Raw genomic sequence first — 20,285 nt, forward strand, 5'->3', positions numbered from 1 at the left:
GTGTCTGAACCCCATTCTCCTACCTTCTTCCTGTAACCCTTGATCCTCTTACTAAATCAATACATTAATCATACCCCTGAATACTCAGGTCCCAGTATTGGTTACTTCAGCCATTAATGTCATTGCAAAGGGGCAAAGATACCTGGACCATTCCAAAGAACTCTGTTAGGTTTAGCTCTTCTTCTCACACATCGAAAGCAGTGCTTCCCAAACCTTGGCCCACTGTGATCCCATTTTGAAGCTTAAACATTTTGACACCTTGCTGACTGGATGGGATGGAGTTGGGGTTTAGGAAGAGAAGACCTGAAAGAGCAGAATCGGCCAATGCTGCCTTGGAGCTTGTAACCCCACAGGATCACAACTTCCAATTTAGAAGGCTCTGGGCTAAAGCCTATGAATCATGATATGGAAATTCTGGTAACAAAAGTTGATTGAAGCTGCACTTTAAAATGCACTGCTGCCACTATGAACTGTGGATGTGTGAAATGTCATTTCTCCACCCCCAGTGAAAATGGTGGGTGCTAGATTCAGGAACAGGGCTTCTGGAATTGGGGCTCTGCCACCATTTTGGCTGAAGTACAGCACCCGGTTGACTCCGCAGAAATATATCTTATGACTAGTACTACACCATCTTTTCTGAAAGGCACTAGTTTGTTCACATTTTACGATCTCTATTGTGCTCTATCACTCAGTGCACAGTAGGAAGAGAAACAAAATAGCAAATGCTTCCTAACAAGAAAATTAAGATATTAAATGTGTGAAGTTCACATCTGTAGCAACTAAGCTGCAGAAGGTAGTGATTTTTTTGTTGTCACTCAAATGTATTCTTTCTGCACAGTCCTATTGTAAGCCAAAATTAAGTTAATCTGAGGATTTGAAAATAACATTACTGACATAGAAAAGATGATTTTAACCCGACCCATCTGGGGATATTTTCCAATCAACTGCTCAGATATGGTTATTACACACCTCTGGAGCAAGTAGGATTTGGATATAGGCTGCCTGGCTCAGAGATAGGAACACTGCTGCTGTTCTACAAGAGCTCTTACTATCTGGTGCAGACTGATCAAGTTATTTAAACTGGCCCCAGTTATTTCACCACCTGACACTTCCTGAATTCTGCTTTCATGACCAGCCTGCCAAAGCCAGCGAACGCTTCTTTACACATGCACATTTTATTCCAATGTATCACCAAGACTAGACTGCAATTTTAACTCAGACCCAAGAGAAATTGATCTAGCTTTCCCAGAAGGTCAACTTGGAAAGTAGATTCTCCTCAGAAGAGGATAAAGCAGCAGAATGTGTTTTTTTTTTCTTTACAAATCCAGTGGTAACAAGAGCAATCCTGTGTCCCATGAAGAAAGGTTAAGCCTTCACTTCCCCAGCCATCCCCTTCCAAAGGGATGCTTCGAACATCCAATGCTGATATTTTCTGACACTTGTCACCTGTTCTTGATGGAATGTAGAAATACAAAATTTATGGGAAATTAAAATTAGCCTGGACCCATGGTACCAAAAATTGCTGATGGGATCATCCCCAAACCCACTGGTAGTTAAAATACAGACACTGACTTGAAATTTTAAAATGGGTATGATCAAAAATATTAAAAGTTCAAACTCAAATGCAATGGTGTCAGTAAAACATTACGATACTGTACATCTCTTCACACTTTTGTTAGATCTTTGATTTATTCCGTTTCCAAACAGACTCCTATGAAAAACATAGATCAATACCATGTTTGATACAATAAAAGACTTTATTGCTTTTATTAACATATGACATTACAAAAAATAGTTGTTCTCCTCTAATATTCAACTAAAGGCAGGACATTGTCCTTAAAGAAAACAAAATCTGGGTTATACACATATCATTTAAACTAAGACATGGACTACTGTAACATTTTTACATTGCTTTGTGTGTCCTTACAAAAATAAATGAAATCACTACTGTACTTAGAAATAGTCATAAAAACTTTAACCATAATTTTCTGAACTTAGACAATTTTATGAAAATTGATGAATACTAGGGATTGTATTTGTTCTGTGATTAAATAAGCAGAACACAGGAAGACATAAAATTACCATCAACCGCAGATTTAAAAAAAAACAGAAGGGACAAAACTGTCCCTGTCAGAAACCAGTTTTTCAAACTGTTAAAATCTTATACTGTATTTAGCATCTAACGATCAACAGTATCAACACAATACTATTCTTTAGAGTAACCTAAAAAATTAAATAGAAAACTTCAGTTCACCAACTGACACGCGATTAAAATAAGTTTCTATAATTCACATCCCTTATATTATGCAAACTCAATTATTCAGTTACAGTGATTACAATCTGTACATTTAATAAAATAGCAGAAAATTGGTTGACTGCTGAAAATATCCGCAGAATTTGCCATATGTTTAACTATATAATCAGTATTGGGATACAAACCAAAATGTTTCACAACATAACCATTTCTGCATTTTGGCTGTTTGGCTATTATTTTGCAATGATTGAATGCAAATGAAGAATACAATTCTGTGTGTTGCACCGGCATGTTGTTTTTGACTGAAGATAAATGAACTTGCCTCACTTGGGGGAAAAAAAACAGCTGGTCTAAAGAAATATTTTTAGAAGTTTCATCTGATCCGGAAGACAAAACAATGTCACAAACTGTGTCAAAGGCATGGCAATATGGACCAGTGGGAAGATTCTGATTTCCTGAGATGGCTCTAGAATTATTGATCTAATACTATAACTACAGTACTGCCCATAGAAAATGGTTACTCTACATTTCTAAAGTACAAAACAAAAATACTAGAACAATCTTTATAAAATTAGCCAAATCTTCTTTGTATTCCATATAGTGTGAAAATTTCTCGATAAATTTGAGTCTAAGTATAAATAAATAAAACATATAACACTGCAATGCTAAATAAAGCCTACAGTATGCCATGTTGAATAAAGTTACATGTAAACAGTTCAGATGCAGAGAGTCTCAAATCAGTATTGCAAAACCAGTGCACCAATTTGTAAATAAAAAGGATAGCAACCAACCAGTATAGTAAATAGATGCACACCCTTCAGATACATTATACCAATTTACACATCTGTTCTTCTATCACATGTTATCACAACACTGGTTATCGCCTGCTGGCTCATTGTTATCCAGTAGCAACAAAATTCTGAAGGATCAATGACAAATAAAGACAGATTTGAGCATTTGGTTGAAGATCTTACCTATTACTTATAACATTGGAGCGTGAATGTCAATAAGCAATATATTTACACCTTTTTGTATCGACTGTATACTTGCATTCATCATGTACTATTTTCAATTCTTTAAATAGTACATCATCTGCCATCATCACGAAGTAAATCAAATGTTGGTAAGCAGATTTTTAATTTTAAAAAAAAACTTCTCTAATAGATTATTGCTTGTTCACTTTTCATAACCTTACGCCAAAAATTTTAATTGAACCTGTAAGTAAAGATTTAAACAGTAGCTAGCAATGCAGTTGACAGAATAGTACAAGGGTAAAACAACCTTGGTCAGAAGAATTTCACTCTGACTGAGACACTGATTAGGTCCAACACACTTCCTGCAAAGGATCCAGAGGTTTGGCTGTGGCTCACGTAGTAGATTTAATAAAAAGAAGTTTTTCCAGATTAATCAGGATGTAGCTTGTTTCATACAGATGTTTCAGCATCAAGGACATTTCTTGGAGGCACCTCTTCAATATTTACTTTGATATCTGTAGTACATTCGGGACTGTAAATTTGTAACAAGGAAAAGTAAAATGAATAGCTGCATTTCAGGTTTTATAATTTTAATACTTGTTTGTACATCCACACACCCATGGCTAATAAAGAGAAATGAAAAACAGACAATAATCAATTCAACCTCTAAATGAAAATATTGCTTTAATGTACAAGTTGTATTGGCTTCTGAGACTTCTGGTTCTATTTCTTTATCTAAAGTTTCACCAATTAAATACACCCTCACTTCACATAATATTTTTATCAGCAAAGCTAATTGTTTTTTGAAGTGAGTTTTAATGAGTTAGGCATCTTTATCTTTCACAACTATGGGCATACAACTTTCTGTCTGTAGGACATAGTAAAAAAAATAGCTATGTTGAAAATAATTGTACATCATGCAGGTAAGAAATTAGTAGAATTTGTTTTCAAAAGACAAAGCATACAGTACAAGCATAGTACAAAGCATATTGTTTAACAGATTCCTCACATCTGTTTCTCCACTACCAATACTTTTACACAATGCCTTAAAAACATACCTTAAAATGTGAATCAAGCCTTTTTATTTTTGGCGGGGCTGGGGGAGAACATAAGGTGTTCTTCTTTCTGACTGCACTAGCTTAAGATAGACAGTAATGAATTGGTAGCCTGTTTCATGCATACAGTTTTTACTCTTGCTATGTCCTATGTCTAGATATCATGGACTTTTTGTATGTGCTCTTCTTATAATGTGAATTCACTGTCTGAGATTAGAAACTACCAGCAAAGTACTTTTAAGTATTGAAGACATATATCTTTAATGTATGATCAAGCTCTAAGTAGGTGTGGAAGGCATTCTGAATAAAATTTGGAAAAGTAATTTTTTACTGAAGAATTTTGAACTCAAGATCTCGGTAGAAAGTCAGCAGCAATATAGCAAAGACATTTAAATTTCAAACAATTTGATTTATTTATGCTTAACTAGTCCTATCCTCAGGCAGTATCACGTGTTGGTGACCAAAAAATATTTTGTGCTGCAGCACACCAATTATATAAGAAAGATTTAAGTCACTGCACACCATTTCAGGAATGTTATCAAAAAGTACAACTTTTGAAACTTTATGCTGGACAATTAAGTTATCCATAAACAATTTTTTTTCTTCTGACGTGCAGAGAACAATTCCTGATCACTTGATAATATTAAATATAGTGTTTAAATGTTTACAAAGCAGTATTATTAAAAGGTGTTCTCTAAAATTAACATCACCGTAAATGCTGTTTTTGGAGGTGTCAATCTGTAAGCTAAGATCTGGTGGTCTTATCATAGGGTTGGAGTTATAACTGAATGTCATGAAGTGGAGTGCATCAAACAGGGCAGAACTTTAATATTGATTAATGCAATAAATGTTAATGTTTGCTACAAATGCCCAGTTTTCTAAACAGCAGCCACTGTTGTGCATCTATTAGTATCAGAATGCTTTGTTAGACATCAGGCCACAAATTAAGCACATTAAAAAAAGCTACCTTGCTTCAAGTTTTACAACTTTTGCATTCTCAGCATTTACAGCAAGAGCCTTCCACACAGCAGTTTTGGCCATTTCATCAGATATGTTTACGACAGAAGGATCGTCTGGGCTAGAGGATAAACATATCTAAATGTTAGTGCTCTGTACAAGCAGAACCACTGACCCGATTCATTAAGCCTAATTTTTCCCTTCACCTTACTATGCAGCTCTTCCCAACTTACACACAATTCTTACAGTTTATTGATGGCTTGTAACGGTCACATGCAGAAAAAAAAAATCAAGAAATCAGAATTGTTTCAATAATAAAACACCAAAAGGTTTTCGACTACGGTTGTCCAACCTTTTCTGCATGAGGGCTACTGAGCAAATTTCAGACAGATAAGATTTGGCACAACAGTGTGCATTTCAGAAACAAAATTCCAAAAGGAATAAATTCATAATTTAAATAAATGACTAACAAACATAAATAACTGAAAAGTACCAATCAGCAGAGCTAACTAATAAAAAAACAACTTATTTTTCCCCTTCCAGTTAAGAAGTTCAATTATGAGCAGAACTGATAAAGGAGAGCCAATGGATGTCATCTACTTAGATTTGCAGAAGGTTTTTGATAAAGTCCCTCACACAACGGTGGTTAGAAATAAAAGCATAGCAGGTAATAGGATAGAAGTAATGTGCTAGCATGAAATAATGACTGGCTAACAGACAGCAAACAGTGGGCAAGCTATGACTGGTGAAATAACACAAGGATGAAACCTTAGGATGCAGCTGCTCACATTTAATAATCTGAACATGTGCACCAAATGTAATATTTTCAGGTGATACGAAGCTAAATGGGAATGTTTGTTCAGAAGATTATGTAAAGCAGCTTCAGGAGGACTTGGATAGGTGAACTAGATGGGCAAGAACATGCTAGGTGGAAGATAATGTAGAAAATGTGGTTATCTACTTTGGCAAGAGAAACAGATACACAGATATATCTTAAGAGGAAAGGGGTTATAAAACGTAGATGTTCAGGGAACCTAGGTATTCTTGTCAACAAGTCACTGCAAATACAACAAGCTACTAGGAAGGCTAATGGAATTTTAGACTTTACTGCAAGAGGATCCGAGTACAGTTGTTTTTAAGTCTTACGTCAATTGTACAAGAGTTTGGTTAGACCGTACCTCGAGTACTTTATGTAGTTTTGGTCTCCTTGTCTCAGGTAAGATATTCTTCCAGTAGAGGGAATACAACGAAAGTTCACCAAACTTGTTGCCAGGATGGGAAGACTGATTAGACAAACTGGGTCTGAATTCTTTTAGAGTTTTGAAGAATGAGAGGCAATCTTATTGAAACCTACAAAATACAGATGCGGCTAAGATGTTTCCCCGGGTGAGGGGTCTAAAACCAAGGAGCACAATTTAAAAATAAAAGGGAGATGTTATTTAGGTCCGAGGTGGGGAGAAACTATTTTACTCAGAGTTGTGAACCTTTGGATTTCTCTACCACAGAAGGCTGTGGTGGAAGGGGGTGTTCAGTCTATGAGTATTGACAGATTTCTGATTATCAGTGACATACAGGACTGTAGGGATGGAATGAGTAAAGGCGGTGAAGTATTTGATCAGCTATGATCGTACTGAATGGTTTAGCAAGTGCACAGGGTTGAATGACCTGCTCCTGTTCCTACCAATCAGAGGCCATTTCTTTTCAGCACTTGTTGACAGGCTAACTAGTGAATACAGCAACGAGCAAAGGAGAAAAACAGCCTCCGATAGGAGGAGCATGTTGCAGAATCTTCCATTTGTTTTTCCTGTATTTGGAACCCCGGTAGCAGGGCACATAGGACCAACTGGCAGACCACCTGTTGGCCAAGCCTGTTTTACATACATGCCCACAGTACATTAGATAGAAAAGGAGGAAATTAATTTAGGTGTCATTCATTATTTAGTAACATTAAGTCTGAAGTCTTATTGTACCAAAAAAAACTTCTGCTGCTGCTACCACTTTTTAAAACACTGCTAAACAAAGAGCAGCCTAAACAGTTCGATTGAGAACCAGCTGAAACTGTATCCTCATTATATGAGCGGGCTGCGGCCTTTGCTTGGAACACAAAAATTCTACAAACAAATCCAGATCAGCCTTGAATTGAGCACGTGTATCTGTTGGGTGAGAAAGTGTGCAAATCTTCAATTTGTACAAACGTAATTTAGACAGCAACTTGTAGTTTGCTTAAAGAAAAATCAGCAGTTTTGAATTCTGTAGTTGCAAGCTTTGAGCAGTTATTTTCAAAGGAGTACATTGAAAGAGCTGCCTAATTAAGCAGCAGCTAAAACTCAGACCCCATTCACTGAGTGAGCTAGGTTTGTGTGTCGGGAACATATACACAGCCAACTCAGTACGACTGAATACTTGAGTGCAACTTACTACACAGCGCAAACGCTAAGCATCTCAAGAAGTTCAGTGGAAGGAGGGGGGTGTTGGGTTGATTTGTGCCTGAACATAAGCAGCTGAAAATATTTTTGGTCTTTAAAGTGAGTGTATGGTTTTCAGTTTGTGGTCAGACCTCTAATTTTCTTTTTGTTTTTTTAAAAATTGCTTCTAGGGTATGAAGATTGATACTAGTGTGTTAAAGGAGAGAAATCATTAAATAAAAAGTGTAAAGCCGGGATATGAATGAATTTAATTAAATAGAATAGTCAAGGCAGGTCAGGTGATGTATTGCTGCTGTAGTATGTGCGAGTTGCTAAACTCTAAGGTGATCCACAGTGAAAACATCTGCAATGTAAGCAACTTCAGATCAGAGTAAAGGATCTGGAGGCTGAGCTGAAGACAATGCGCCACATCAGGGGAGGGGAAAGATACCTGGATACTTTGCTCCAGATAGCAGATCACTGCTCGAGGACAAGCAGATGTGATTGTAGGTGAGACAGGTATGGGGATTCAAAGGGTAGCTGTTGAAGAGTTTCAGTCCCTGCAATTGTCCAAAAATAAAGAGGTTCTTGCAACCTGTGTGGATGACAATGGGGACTGTGGGGAGGGTGAACACCTTTACCAATAGGAACTTAATAATGACAGGGAACAGTATAATTAGGACAATAGATCCTGTTGTCTGCAGCTATAAACATGCATCTTGAAGGCTATATTGCTTACCAGTGCTAGGACAAGGACATCTTTTCGGGCTAAAGAGGAACTTAGAGCGGATGGGGAAGAAATGAATTGTTGTCATCCATGTTGGTACAAATGACACTGATAAGGTTGGAAAGGAGGTCCTGCTGAAAGATTCTGAATAGTTCAGAGGTAAATTAAAATACAGAACCATCAAATTCATAATTTCAGGATCAGTTCCTGAGCCATGGGCAAACTGACATAAGTAAAAGGAGTTAAACACATAGCAGAAAGATTGGTGTGGGAGGAATGAGTTTTGGTTATTGGGAGACAGTCACTAGCACGGAGGTTGAAGGGAGCTGTTCTGGTCAGATGAACCTCACTTGTACTGTGCTGTGACAAGGTCCTGGTGAACTAGGGCTGTACAGAAGATATTAAATTCAATTTGGGATGGTGGAAGAGGAAGAGAGAATGTGAGGGTGTGTGCGAGGCAAGGAAGAGAGACAGCACGAGACAGAGGATGCAGGTCAACTATTGTTGCAATTATATCCACAGTGGGACAGGAAGACACAGTGTACAAGTGTAAAAGAAACAGCAGCAAAAACAGGACAAGGGGGTTAAAACCTAAGAAGGCAAAAATAATAGCTCTTGAATGCAGGTGGTATTCAGAGCATCCCAAGGAAGATCAAGATTGGTAGTTTGATATCGCTAATGCAACTATGTATATGTGATAAATCAAAAGTTTATTTGCACCACCACATTATTACTGGTTTAATGTTATGCTGAAAACTCGATTCAAGGAGCAGCCATTCAGCAGATTTATCTTGGTTTTTCTATAAAAGCAGTACACTGAGTCATAAATTGTACCATAGGCAAAAAGAAACAAGCAGGACTGAAAACATACACCAACAGAATCACCTATCACAGGAACCCACAACTGAAATCATGCTGAATCTGTTAGAGCTGGGTGAACTTGATTCCTGTATTTTATGTTACAAGACCTAGGAACTAACTTTTCCCAGCATAGAGCGCCAGCAGTAACAGTCTGCAAATGCTGGATTTGAGCAAAGTGTGATTTTTAGACAAGTTTACGTTTGGTGATTTTTTAAAAGAATGAAGATGGTCGTCAGTGGAGTGGTATGCTCCTCTTATCAGATGATGTGGGAGATTAGGGAACAGTTGACAGTCCCTGGTGAGTATACTTGCAGGAAGTGTGTTTGGATGTGTCTCATATTAGACCTTTTGGATTGGGTGGGGGGGGCAGCTGGAGTCACTGAAGAGCAAATAGGAGGCACAGAGTGTTATGGTTAGTAGCAATTAGAGGCGTTCACACCACAAGCACAGTCAGGTAGATGGGTGACTGTCAGGAGAGGTAGAAAGGTAGTGCAGGAGTGTCCTGTGGCTATTCCTCCCTCAAACAAATATTCCATTTTGGATACTGTTGGAGGGATAGCCCCTCAGAGGAAAATAGCTGTGGTAGCCAGGTCTTAGTCATCACGCCTGAAGCCAGAGTTTGTCAAGTTTCAAACTGATAAACTGATAAATCGTTATAGGGGACTCTCCAGTCAGGGGCGGTTCTGCGACCGCAAACAAGAATTCAGGTTGGTATGTTGCCTTCATGGTACTGCGGTCAAGGATGTCCCAGAAAGGTTGCAGCAAATTGTCAAATTGGTACGAACAACATAGACAGAGAAGGGGATGAGGTTTTGCAGAGAGAATATAGAAAGTTAGGTGGGAGATTTAAAAAGCAGGACCTCAAAAAGGTAGTAATTTCTGGATTATTTCCAGTGTCATCTGCTAGTGAGAATAGGAACAAGAAAATACGGCAGATAAATGAGTGGCTGAGGAGATGGTGCAGGAGGCAAGAATTTAGATCTTTGCATCATTGGGATCTCTTCTTGGGCAGAAAAGACCTGCTCAAAAGGAACATTTTTATCTGAAGTGGAGGGAGACTTGCTAGTGCTATTTGGGAGCCTTTAAACAAGTATGGAGGAGGGAGTGGGAGGGATCCTAAACAGTAGTGAAGATAGAGAGAAAGCAGAGGGTGGTTCAGAAGTTAAAAAGAGAATAAATTAATTAGACAAGGCAGGCAAGAGCATGTCAGAGAACCCCTAAACAAACAAACTCCATTTATTTCAATGCAAGTTTTCTAGATAGGTAAGGCGGATGAACTCAGGGCATGTATGGGAACATGGGACTGGTATATCAGAAACATGGCCAAGGGAGAGACAGGACTGGCAGCTCAATGTTTCAGGGTATAGATGTGATAAAGGATAGAAAGGGAGGCGAGAGTTGGGGTAAGTGGGGTTTTGGATTAAGGAAAATATTGCTACTGTCCTTAGGATATTCCTGGGGGATTGTCCAGTGAAGCTAATGTGAACTCGGAAATAAAACGGGGGATGATCACTTTAAAGGGATTTTACTAAAATAGTCAGCGAGAAACTAAGGAGCAAATATGTAGAGATTTCAGATATGCATAAGAATAATAGGCTTGTAATAGTAAAGGGATTTTAACTTTCCAATCACAGACTGGGACTGCCATAGCGTTAAGGGCTTGGATGGGGAGGAATGAGTTAAATATTAACAAAGAAAATTTTCTTGAACATATTTACATGCAAGGAGCAAAATTTGACATTCTCTTGGGAAATAAATCAAGGCAAGTGACTCAAGTGTTAGCAGGAGAACACTTTGGGACCGGTGAACACAATTCTAATAGTTTTAAAAGAGTTATGGAAAAGGACAGGTCTTGTATAAAAAAAGTTAAAAGTTCTAAATTCGAATAAAGCCAAGTTTGACAGTATGAGACAGGAACTTTCGAAAGTTGATTGGGGTAGACTGTTCGCAAGTCAAGAGATGACTGGCAAGTGGGAGAAATTCAAAAGTGAGATAACAGGAGTTTAGAGGCATTATGTTCCTATTAGAGTGAAGGGTAAGGCTGGTAGGAATAGGGAACAATGGATAAGTAGAGATATTGAGGCTCTGGTCAAGAAAACGAAGGAGGCATATGTCAGATGGGTTCAAGGGAACCTCTTGAAGAGTACGATGGGAGTAGGGGCACTCTTAAGAGGGAAATCAGGAGGGCAAAACAAGGATATGAGATGGCATATCTTACCAGATAAGGTTAAGGATAATCCAAAAAGAGATTCTACAAGTCTATTAAGGGCAAAAGAGCCACTAAGGAAAGAATAGGGCCCTTTAAAAGATCAACAAGGTCATCTATGTGTGGAACCACAGCAGGTACTAAAATAAATATTTCCCTTCAGTTTTTACTGTGGAGAAAGACTTGGAAGCTAGGGAACGTGGGGAAAGAAATAGTGAAGTCTTGAAAACAGCCCACATTACAGAAGGAAAAAGGTGCTGGAGGTCTTAAAAAGCATAAAGGTAGATAAATCTCTGGGACCTGATCAACTGTATCCTAGGACATTGTGGGAAGAATTTGCAGTACTGCTAACAGTGATATTTTTATCCTCTACAGCCAGTGAGGTGCCAGAAGACTGCAGGGTGGCTAATGTTGTGTCTTTAAGAAAGACTGCAAGGAGCAGCCTGGAAACTATAAACTAGTGTGTTTGACTTCATTGGTGGGCAAGTTGTTGGAGGGGATTCTGAGAGACAGGATTTACATGCATTTGGAGGGGCAAGGGCTGATTAGGGATGGCTAACAGCTTTCTGCGTGGAAAACTGAGTCTCTCTCTCGATTGAGATTTTTGGGGATATGACCAAGACGATAGAGGAGGAAGAGCAGCAGACATGTTTACTTGGACTTTAGTAAAGCCTTTGACAACGTTCCACATGGTAGACTAATTAGTAAAGTTAGATCACATGGGATTTAGGGAGAGCTTGCCAATGGGATACAAAATTGGCTTGATGGTAGGAGACAGAGGGTGGTGGTTGAGGGTTGTTTATTGGACTGGAGGCCTGTGGTCCAGTGGTGCTCCACAGGAATCGGTGCTGGGTCCACTGTCGTTTACCATTTATATAAAGAATTTGGATGAGAATATAGGAAGCGTGGTTACCAAGTTTGTGGATGACACAAAAATTAAATGGTATTGTAGATAGTGTGGAAGGTTATCCAAAATTAAAAGGGGTCTTGATCAACTGGGACAACGGGCCGAGAAGTGGCAGATGGAGTACAATTTAGATAAATGTGAGGTGTTGCATTTTGGTAAGACGAACAATGTCAGGACTTACACAGTTAATGGTAGGGCTCTGGGTAATATTGTCAAACAGAGTCCGAGGGGTCCAGGCACATAGTTCATTGAAAGCTGCATCACAGGTAGACAGAGTAGTAAAAGGCAACATTTGGCACGTTTGCCTTTATTGCTCAGACTGTTGAGTATAGGAATTGGGAATTCATGTTGTGGTTGTACAGAACCTTATAGTGAGCCACTTTTAGAGTACTATGTCAAGTTCTAGTCACCCTGCTACAGGAAGGATATTATTAAATTAGAGGGGGTGTAGAAAAGATTTACAAAGCGGTTAGCAGGAACCTTTCAAACCTAGCCACGTAAGTACAATGAACACGTTTCTTTCTCTTCTCAGAAATAGCATTAATTTAGAAGTAACTTCTTTCATTTCCATCCATTCCATGTGTAGTATACTGTACCTGTACTTAATACTTTTCACTGGAATCTTCAGAATGTTTCCACCCTCTAAGGGAAGTTGTACTGTTCCACTTTCTGCAACTTCAAGCATTCTTTGAGCTTCCTAGAAAGGATTATAAGGGACCACATTAATCATAGGATGGCAGTTTTGTAAGTGGTCATTGTCAAAAAACAAATGAAAATTAACCATTTTTTCATCATCAGTTATCTGTTCTCTTAATCTTCCAAATATCACACACAGTAAAAGCTCTAAATATTTTATTGAAAGGAGATTTAAAAAATACAACTACTCAAATATGCCAAAGCATGAATCCGAAAGGGAGCTCAAAATTGAGAATACTAGTCTCAATTGCATTACTTCTGTCATCCTTAAAGGAAGTTAATTGTTAAACAGTTCAATAAATAATTATTGCACTAATGTACTGTCCATTTTTCCAGTCACATTTAAGTTGCAATTATTAACAAATTGCAGTACACGGATTGGCTGGTGTGTGTTGTCTACAATTATTTCTGATGTGCAATAAATTAAGTGGCTGTGAAGCACTTTAGAGTGCCAAAAATGTGACATGGCATGCTTTATTCATTGAACAGGGAGATTTTCTTTTACACATTACACACAATTATATATAAAAAAAAAAAGAGGTATGTGAAGACTGGAATTGGTCAGATTAATTTAAAAATTAAGTCTGAGACATAGTAGAAAAAGCAAACACTCCACCCAGAAATACATAACAAGAAAGGACTGTGGCAAGTATGAATCAAAGTTGGACAGATCCATACAACCCAGTCAACGGTCTGAATGCTTGTTTGAACGCTTGTTACAATAAGCGATGAATTTACATCTCAAGCAAATATTTAAACTTAGGTGAATTAAAAAATTTATTTCATCAAGGGCAATTTTCATAACTATTGATAGAGGAATTCCAGATTTTCAGTCTGCTAGTAATAAAAAGGCAATTCTATTCCACTGAAACTGTGTCTGTTTTATGATGAATCCCAATATAAGAACATAGGACACAAGTTGTTGGTTATCAGTATAAGGGTGTAAATCTCAATTTGTGGTGTATCATAAAATATTATGCAAGAGATAGAGTTCACATTCCAGCCAATCTTTCATTTACTGCCAATTGTTGTACAAGTCATTGTAGTGCTCTTATGGTGCAATCGTAGTGCCTCTACCTCTTGGGCAGAAGTTCTGGGTTAAAGTCCCACCTGCCCAAGATGTGTGTCATAACGTCAAAATCTATTATTAAGGAACTAATAACAGGACATTTGAAAAAAATCAAAACACAATCCATTAGAAACAGCATGGTTTTATCAAGGAGTAATAACGTTTGAATAATTTGATAGAATTCTTTAAAAATGCGACAAGCAATATGGATAATGGGAATCCAGTAGACATAGTATATCTGGACTTCCAGAAGCATTTGACAAGATGCCGCAAAAAAGGTTAATAGTCAAGGTAAGATCACATGGGCTGAGAGCTAATTTGTTAGCTGGGATAGAGGATTAGCTAACCAACAAAAAGCCTTTTTCTGATTGGTAAGATAACTAGTGAGGTACCACAGGGTTCAGTCTTTGGGTTCCAACTATTTACAACCTATGTTATTAACTTGGATACAGGGATAGAAAGTACTTTAACCAAATTTGCAGATGACACTAAGATAGTGGAAAAGTAAGCTGCAATGAAGAAATAAGAAATTTAGAAATGGAAATAGATAGGTTAGGTGAGCGGAGCAAAATTTCACAGATGAAGTTTAACATGGAGAAAATTGAGGTTCTCTTTTAGTCGTAGGAACAGAAAAGCAACTCTTATCTAAATGGAGAGAAACTTCAGAGTACTTCATTGCAGGAAGAGATGGGAGTCCTCATGAATGAATTGCAGGAAGCCTGTACGCAGGTACAATGGGCAATTAGGAAGGCAAACAGAATTTTGGCCTTTATTGCTAAAGAAATAGAACACAAGTGTAGGGAAATGTTGCTGCAACTGTATTAGTGAGGCATTTGTAGGACCACATCTGAAGTACCATATAGAGTTTTGGTCTCCTTTAGAGGGGAATATAGTTGCATTGGAAGCACTTCAGAGGAGGTTTACTAGATTGATTCCAGAGTTGAGGGGTTTCTCTTAAGAGAGATTGAGCAATTTAGGCCCACACTCTCTGGAGTCTGCAAGAATGGAAGGAAATCTAATTGAAGTATACAAGTTGCTAAAGGGTATTGACAAAGTAGATGCAGAGATGCTTCATGTGGGCAATCTAGAACAAGAGGTCATAGTTTTAGGATAAGGGGTAGCATAGTTAAAATAGGGACGGAGGAGAAATGATCTCCCTGAAAGTATCATGAAACTTGGTATTCACTAACCCAGAGTGTGGTGGATGCTGGGACATTGAGTAAATTTAAGAAGGACGTAGACATATTTTTAATTAGTAACGGGTTGCAGGGTTATGGGGAGGAGACAGGCAAAGTGGAGTTGAGGGCATGATGACATCAGTCATGACCATAAAATTTTTCATACATTTCTCTTTTTCACTATACTAATAAACTGACCTTGGAAAATATCCCATTTCATTGGGTAAACCTCAGGACTAAGTCAATGTGGGAAATCTAGCTTGTGGTAACTAGTGACAACTGACAAGTGGATGAATAACAAAAAAAAATGGAGAACTCTTAAATTGCTCTGCCTAAATTGAATTTCTTTCTGACAGCTTCATGCCCCTGTACATACCACATTTGACAGTACTGCACAGAATCTATTTGCAATAATGAAGAAAAGGATTTGGAGGCACTGGAAAATGTCAGATTATTATAGAATGGATATAAATACAGGGAAGGATTAAAAAAAAAAAAAAAAAAAAAAAAAAGAGTGCAGTCTCACTACTCTTGAAATGAGGCAACCAGACAATCAAATAGTTTTTTTAAAATATTACAAGCTTTTATTAAGTGGATATAGAATGCTTGCCTCAAATTCAAGAATTCCTGTTCCTACAAAAATCCCGTTTTGTTAATATCCCAGACGGTTTGGTAACATTGGACAAGGTAGACCCCAGAGGGAAGCAGGCTTCATAGGGCTCAAGTTTTAATTTTCAAATTGGTTACCATGGTGGTTACTGAACATATTCACAAAAGTATAAAACGTTGAGTATAAAACAAACAAATATTAAAGGAAACCTAATTGAAAGATGTAAAAAAAAATTTATCCCAGCAATACTCTTACAAACACTCAATGCTCAGTGAAATGTCACCCATATCTTCACTTGAAGAAATCTTACTCAGCCAACACAGTAGTAGCAGTTTCTTTCAGATACAATTGTGTGCATTCATTTAATGCCACTTTAACATGTCTTCAACAGCCTCTCTCTGGCACCTCCACTTCTGTCTTCAGCTTGGAAGCTGGGGTGTATGTGGGGGGGGACGTGGGGTGAAAAACTTGCTGACATTTTAGCTAAAATGACATGACGACTTCTTGTACATGCTGTCTTGAACTTGTGCTTCAAAGTTACTTGTGACTTTTAAAATGTCAGACCATCACAGAACTGAAAATTATAATCTATTTCTCCCGCCATGTTAGAATCAATATTTCTAAACACTAACTATGCATTACAAATCTTCACCACAATGCATTAGACAGATTGGATGCAGGACGGACATTCCCGATAATGGGAAAGTCCAGAACCGGGGTCATATCTTAAGGATAACTGGTAACCCTTTTAGGACTGAGCTGAGGCGAAATTTCTTCACCCAGACAGTGGTGAGCCTGTGAAATTCACAACCACAGAAAGTGGTTGAAGGCAAATCATTTTTGAAAACACAAAGGAGGGAGATATAACTCTTGTGGCTAAAGGGATCAAGGGATATAGAATGGAAGGCAGGGTGGTAGTAGCGTAGGTAATGAATGGTGGCGTAGGCTCAAAGGTCGAATGGCCAACTCTTGCTCCTATATTCAAGGGAAAGCCAGATACACATTTAATGGATGAAGGAATAGGTTACAATCATGGAAGAGGTTTGAATGGAGTGTAAATGCCATCGAGTGGTTGGGTTCTATGGGCGGTCTTCGTTCCATAAATCCTATGAAATCATATGTAATGTCTTCAGCTCAAACAAACAAACTTATTCTCCTTTTTAAAACGATTTCCACATTCTAAAGTACATTGTAAAAGCAGTCATTAAAGTTTCAAATTATAGGTTAATGAATTCGAAGTGATGTGCAAAAGAAACAAGAATGATGCGAGAGAAAACCTTTTCACAGAGTAAGTTGTTAAGGTATAGAAATCCTGGAAATCCTAACAGGAGGTAGGCTAAATCAAGGTATTCAAGAGGACACTGGATAATTATTTTGATAGAATTAGCGTGTAAGGGTATGGGGAAATAAAATAGGAAATTGTCACTAGGTAATGATACTCATTTGAAGGCAGTGGCATCCTTCTGCACCATATATAGTCCACTCCATTTGCAGAGAGAATGTACATGCAAGAGGGGAAAAAAGTATCCTTCAATTGCGATTTCTGACCAGTTGAAACAGTTCATTTTCTAGACCTATCAATAGATACAGTTCTCATGATTTGATGAGAATATGACGTATTCCTTCTTTTGCTCCTTGAAGGGGCTGGCGAGTAGAAAAAGCAACTGTAGATGTGTACCATCTAAGAGGCAAGCACAGGGTGAAGTATTGGAGCAGTTGCTGACCTGATAAGTTTAGTAGCCTGTAAACCATGTTTTCTTCAATAAATGAATATGCTCTTAAAATATAGGTCCAGAGAAGCTGAATACCCTCTTCTTGTTACTTACATAAGTCTATCTCTCAAGAAACAAAATGCAGTATCCTCCAATGAACAGAACCGTCATTGGCTATGGGAATGTTTGGATAAAAATGCAACTCTAAAATGAGATTTGAACTGCAGAGGTACTGTATTTAACAGTCTGTTCAAATAATAAATGTTCTTACATACCAATTCTTTTATCTGATAACATATTTATGTAGAAACACAAGTCATAGAAGAGGTAAAAAAAAAGTAAAACTAGCTCAAGTATTGTACCAATCATAAACTGCATATGGTTAGGATGGCAAACAAAGCAGCCAAGTTGTGCACAGCAAAATGTCACAACAGGAAATTAGAACACTGATCAGTTAGTCTGTTCTTAATTAGTTCATTTGACTGATAAGTATATACCAGGACATTGCGCTCCTTTGAATACACAGAAGGGTTACTTTTAAAATGTCTTAAGAATAGCCAGAGTTGATTTAATGTCAGATTTGAATAATACACCTCTTGAACAATTCAGCAGAAATTATAACCCATATGAACCATATTACATATTCACAAAATAGGCGCTCTGATTAACTGCCACTCCAAATAGATTACTGAACAAAGCTGGAAACCAAAAAGGTGTAGAAATTCTGAAAATCTTAAGTAACCTAGATTAGAGAGATATCACTAATGAATTTTTCGATAAAGAAATTAGAATTAAAATGTCTTTAAATATGGCAGCTGTCAACATGACAATTATAAACAACTTAACTTTTAAAGATAGCAAAGGCACTGCGCAGCTTTATGTAGCACTAATTACTGAATTTAAAAGCAACTTTGCAAAAATTACTACAAAAAGCCACTGAAGAGCTGCAGCTCCAGTCAAAGAGTAGCTTTCTGAAGGACCTGATGGCATATAAGTCATGTCATTGGACAAATATTCCGGAATCCTAGGTTAATATTCTGGGAACATCGGTTCAAATCTCACCATGGCAGATAGCAAAACATAAATTCAGTAAATATCTGGAATTAAAAGTTAGTCTAAATGGTGACAATATTAACCAATGCCATTGTTGTAACAACTCCTCTGGTCCACTACTGTTCTTTAAAGAAGAAAATCTGCATTCCTTACCCAGTCTGCACTGCATAACTCCTGATTCATCGTAATTCAGGTGACTCTTAGCTACTCTCTAAGATGACCTGGAGAGCCAATCAATTCAAAAGCAACTGGAATGGGCAACAAAAGCCGTCAGTGCCCAGATTCAAGAATAAAAACTTAAGTGTTCTTTATTTATATCAGGCCCCTTGTAGGAAATTTATAACTTGGTTTTAATCTCTACACAAAGATGAGGAAATTCTTTACAAGTTCTTTGTTGAAACACCTTATAAGTCACCCTTCACAATTTAAAAATAATCCAAATGAACCCTTACATTCGGATTTAAAATAGACAGGTTTGATAATCTAAAATTATATCTTTGGATATTTAGAATGCAGTCATAAATGGCAATTTACAGACAACTGCCTTTCATTACATCACTGTCCATAATTTAAATTATTTCTTCAGATTCAGTTGAAGGTCACTAAGGAACAACTGTGCTTGTAGGAAACAATGGAGAGAGACAGAATGTAAACCATATATGTATCTCTCTTTATACTGAAATATCTGTTATAAATAGCCAAAGACATACCCATGTTGGTTTAGATCCATTCTTCGTTTTCTAGAGCAAAGTGAGTGTGCAGGAGAAAAAGCAGACAGAGGTCAGTCCCTTCGGAAATTACATAAAGCAAGCAGGGCAAACTATGTGTGAACCTGTTCATCAAGTTTAAACTGTCAAGCAGAATAGCAGTGACAGTAAAATCAAAGTGAACTAAAGCTGCAAAACCATACAAAAGCATACCTCCAGAACATAATCATTTTGAATATCCTATTGTGCATATTACCTAGTTTAAAGCTCTTGATAGGAACATGGTTGCATTATTGACTACAATTTCATTTTGTTTACACCCCTATCCCACTCCTAATAAAAGAACAGTGTCCAGAAATACTTTATAGTGGAAACACAATTGACACCTGCTCTGCTGAATTTGTTTTCATCGAGCAGGCTTCACGTGCAAGCATATCGTATAAATTACTAATAACTGACAGCCATTTTAGGACTATGGACGCAAAGCAAGCCTTACGAAAGATTGATAGAAAATGGAGTACCCCACATGCAGCAAACTCTTAGCAAAGTCAATACCCTATCACTTCATTCATTCAAAATAAGTTTGCAATAGTTATCTGGTTAGGATCATAAAGGAAGAGTTTAAGTACAGACTAATATCCCATTTTTTATAACAGGGCCACTTCAAAAATATTTCAGAGATAGTAGGAACTGCAGATGCTGGAGAATCTGAGATAACAAGGTGTAGAGCTGGATGAACACAGCAGGCCAAGCAGCATCAGAGGAGCAGGAAGGCTGATGTTTCGGGCCTAGACCCTTCTTCAGAAATGGGGGAGGGGAAGGGGGTTCTGAAATAAATAGGGAGAGAGGGGGAGGCGGATAGAAGATGGATAAAGGAGAAGATAGGTGGAGAGGAGGCAGACAGGTCAAAGAGG

The 20,285-nt window shown here is 37.7% G+C and overlaps 1 protein-coding gene across 1 annotated transcript in view; it reads right to left on the bottom strand.

The window, feature by feature from the left end:
* Positions 1–1,738: 1,738 nt before the first annotated feature.
* LOC109920618 (sodium bicarbonate cotransporter 3-like) overlaps positions 1,739–20,285 on the bottom strand; it is an 80,428-nt gene continuing 61,881 nt past the window's right edge. The window contains exons 15-17 of the mRNA XM_048608541.1: positions 12,943–13,043; positions 5,251–5,361; positions 1,739–3,760 (exon numbers count right to left, since the gene is read on the bottom strand). Of these exons, the coding sequence (XP_048464498.1) occupies positions 3,679–3,760; positions 5,251–5,361; positions 12,943–13,043 (294 nt within the window). The 3' untranslated portion in view covers positions 1,739–3,678. The remainder of the gene's footprint in view (positions 3,761–5,250; positions 5,362–12,942; positions 13,044–20,285) is intronic.

The sequence above is a fragment of the Rhincodon typus genome, chromosome 2, assembly GCF_021869965.1.
Source record: "Rhincodon typus isolate 14 chromosome 2, sRhiTyp1.1, whole genome shotgun sequence".
Taxonomy (NCBI): Eukaryota; Metazoa; Chordata; class Chondrichthyes; order Orectolobiformes; family Rhincodontidae; genus Rhincodon; species Rhincodon typus.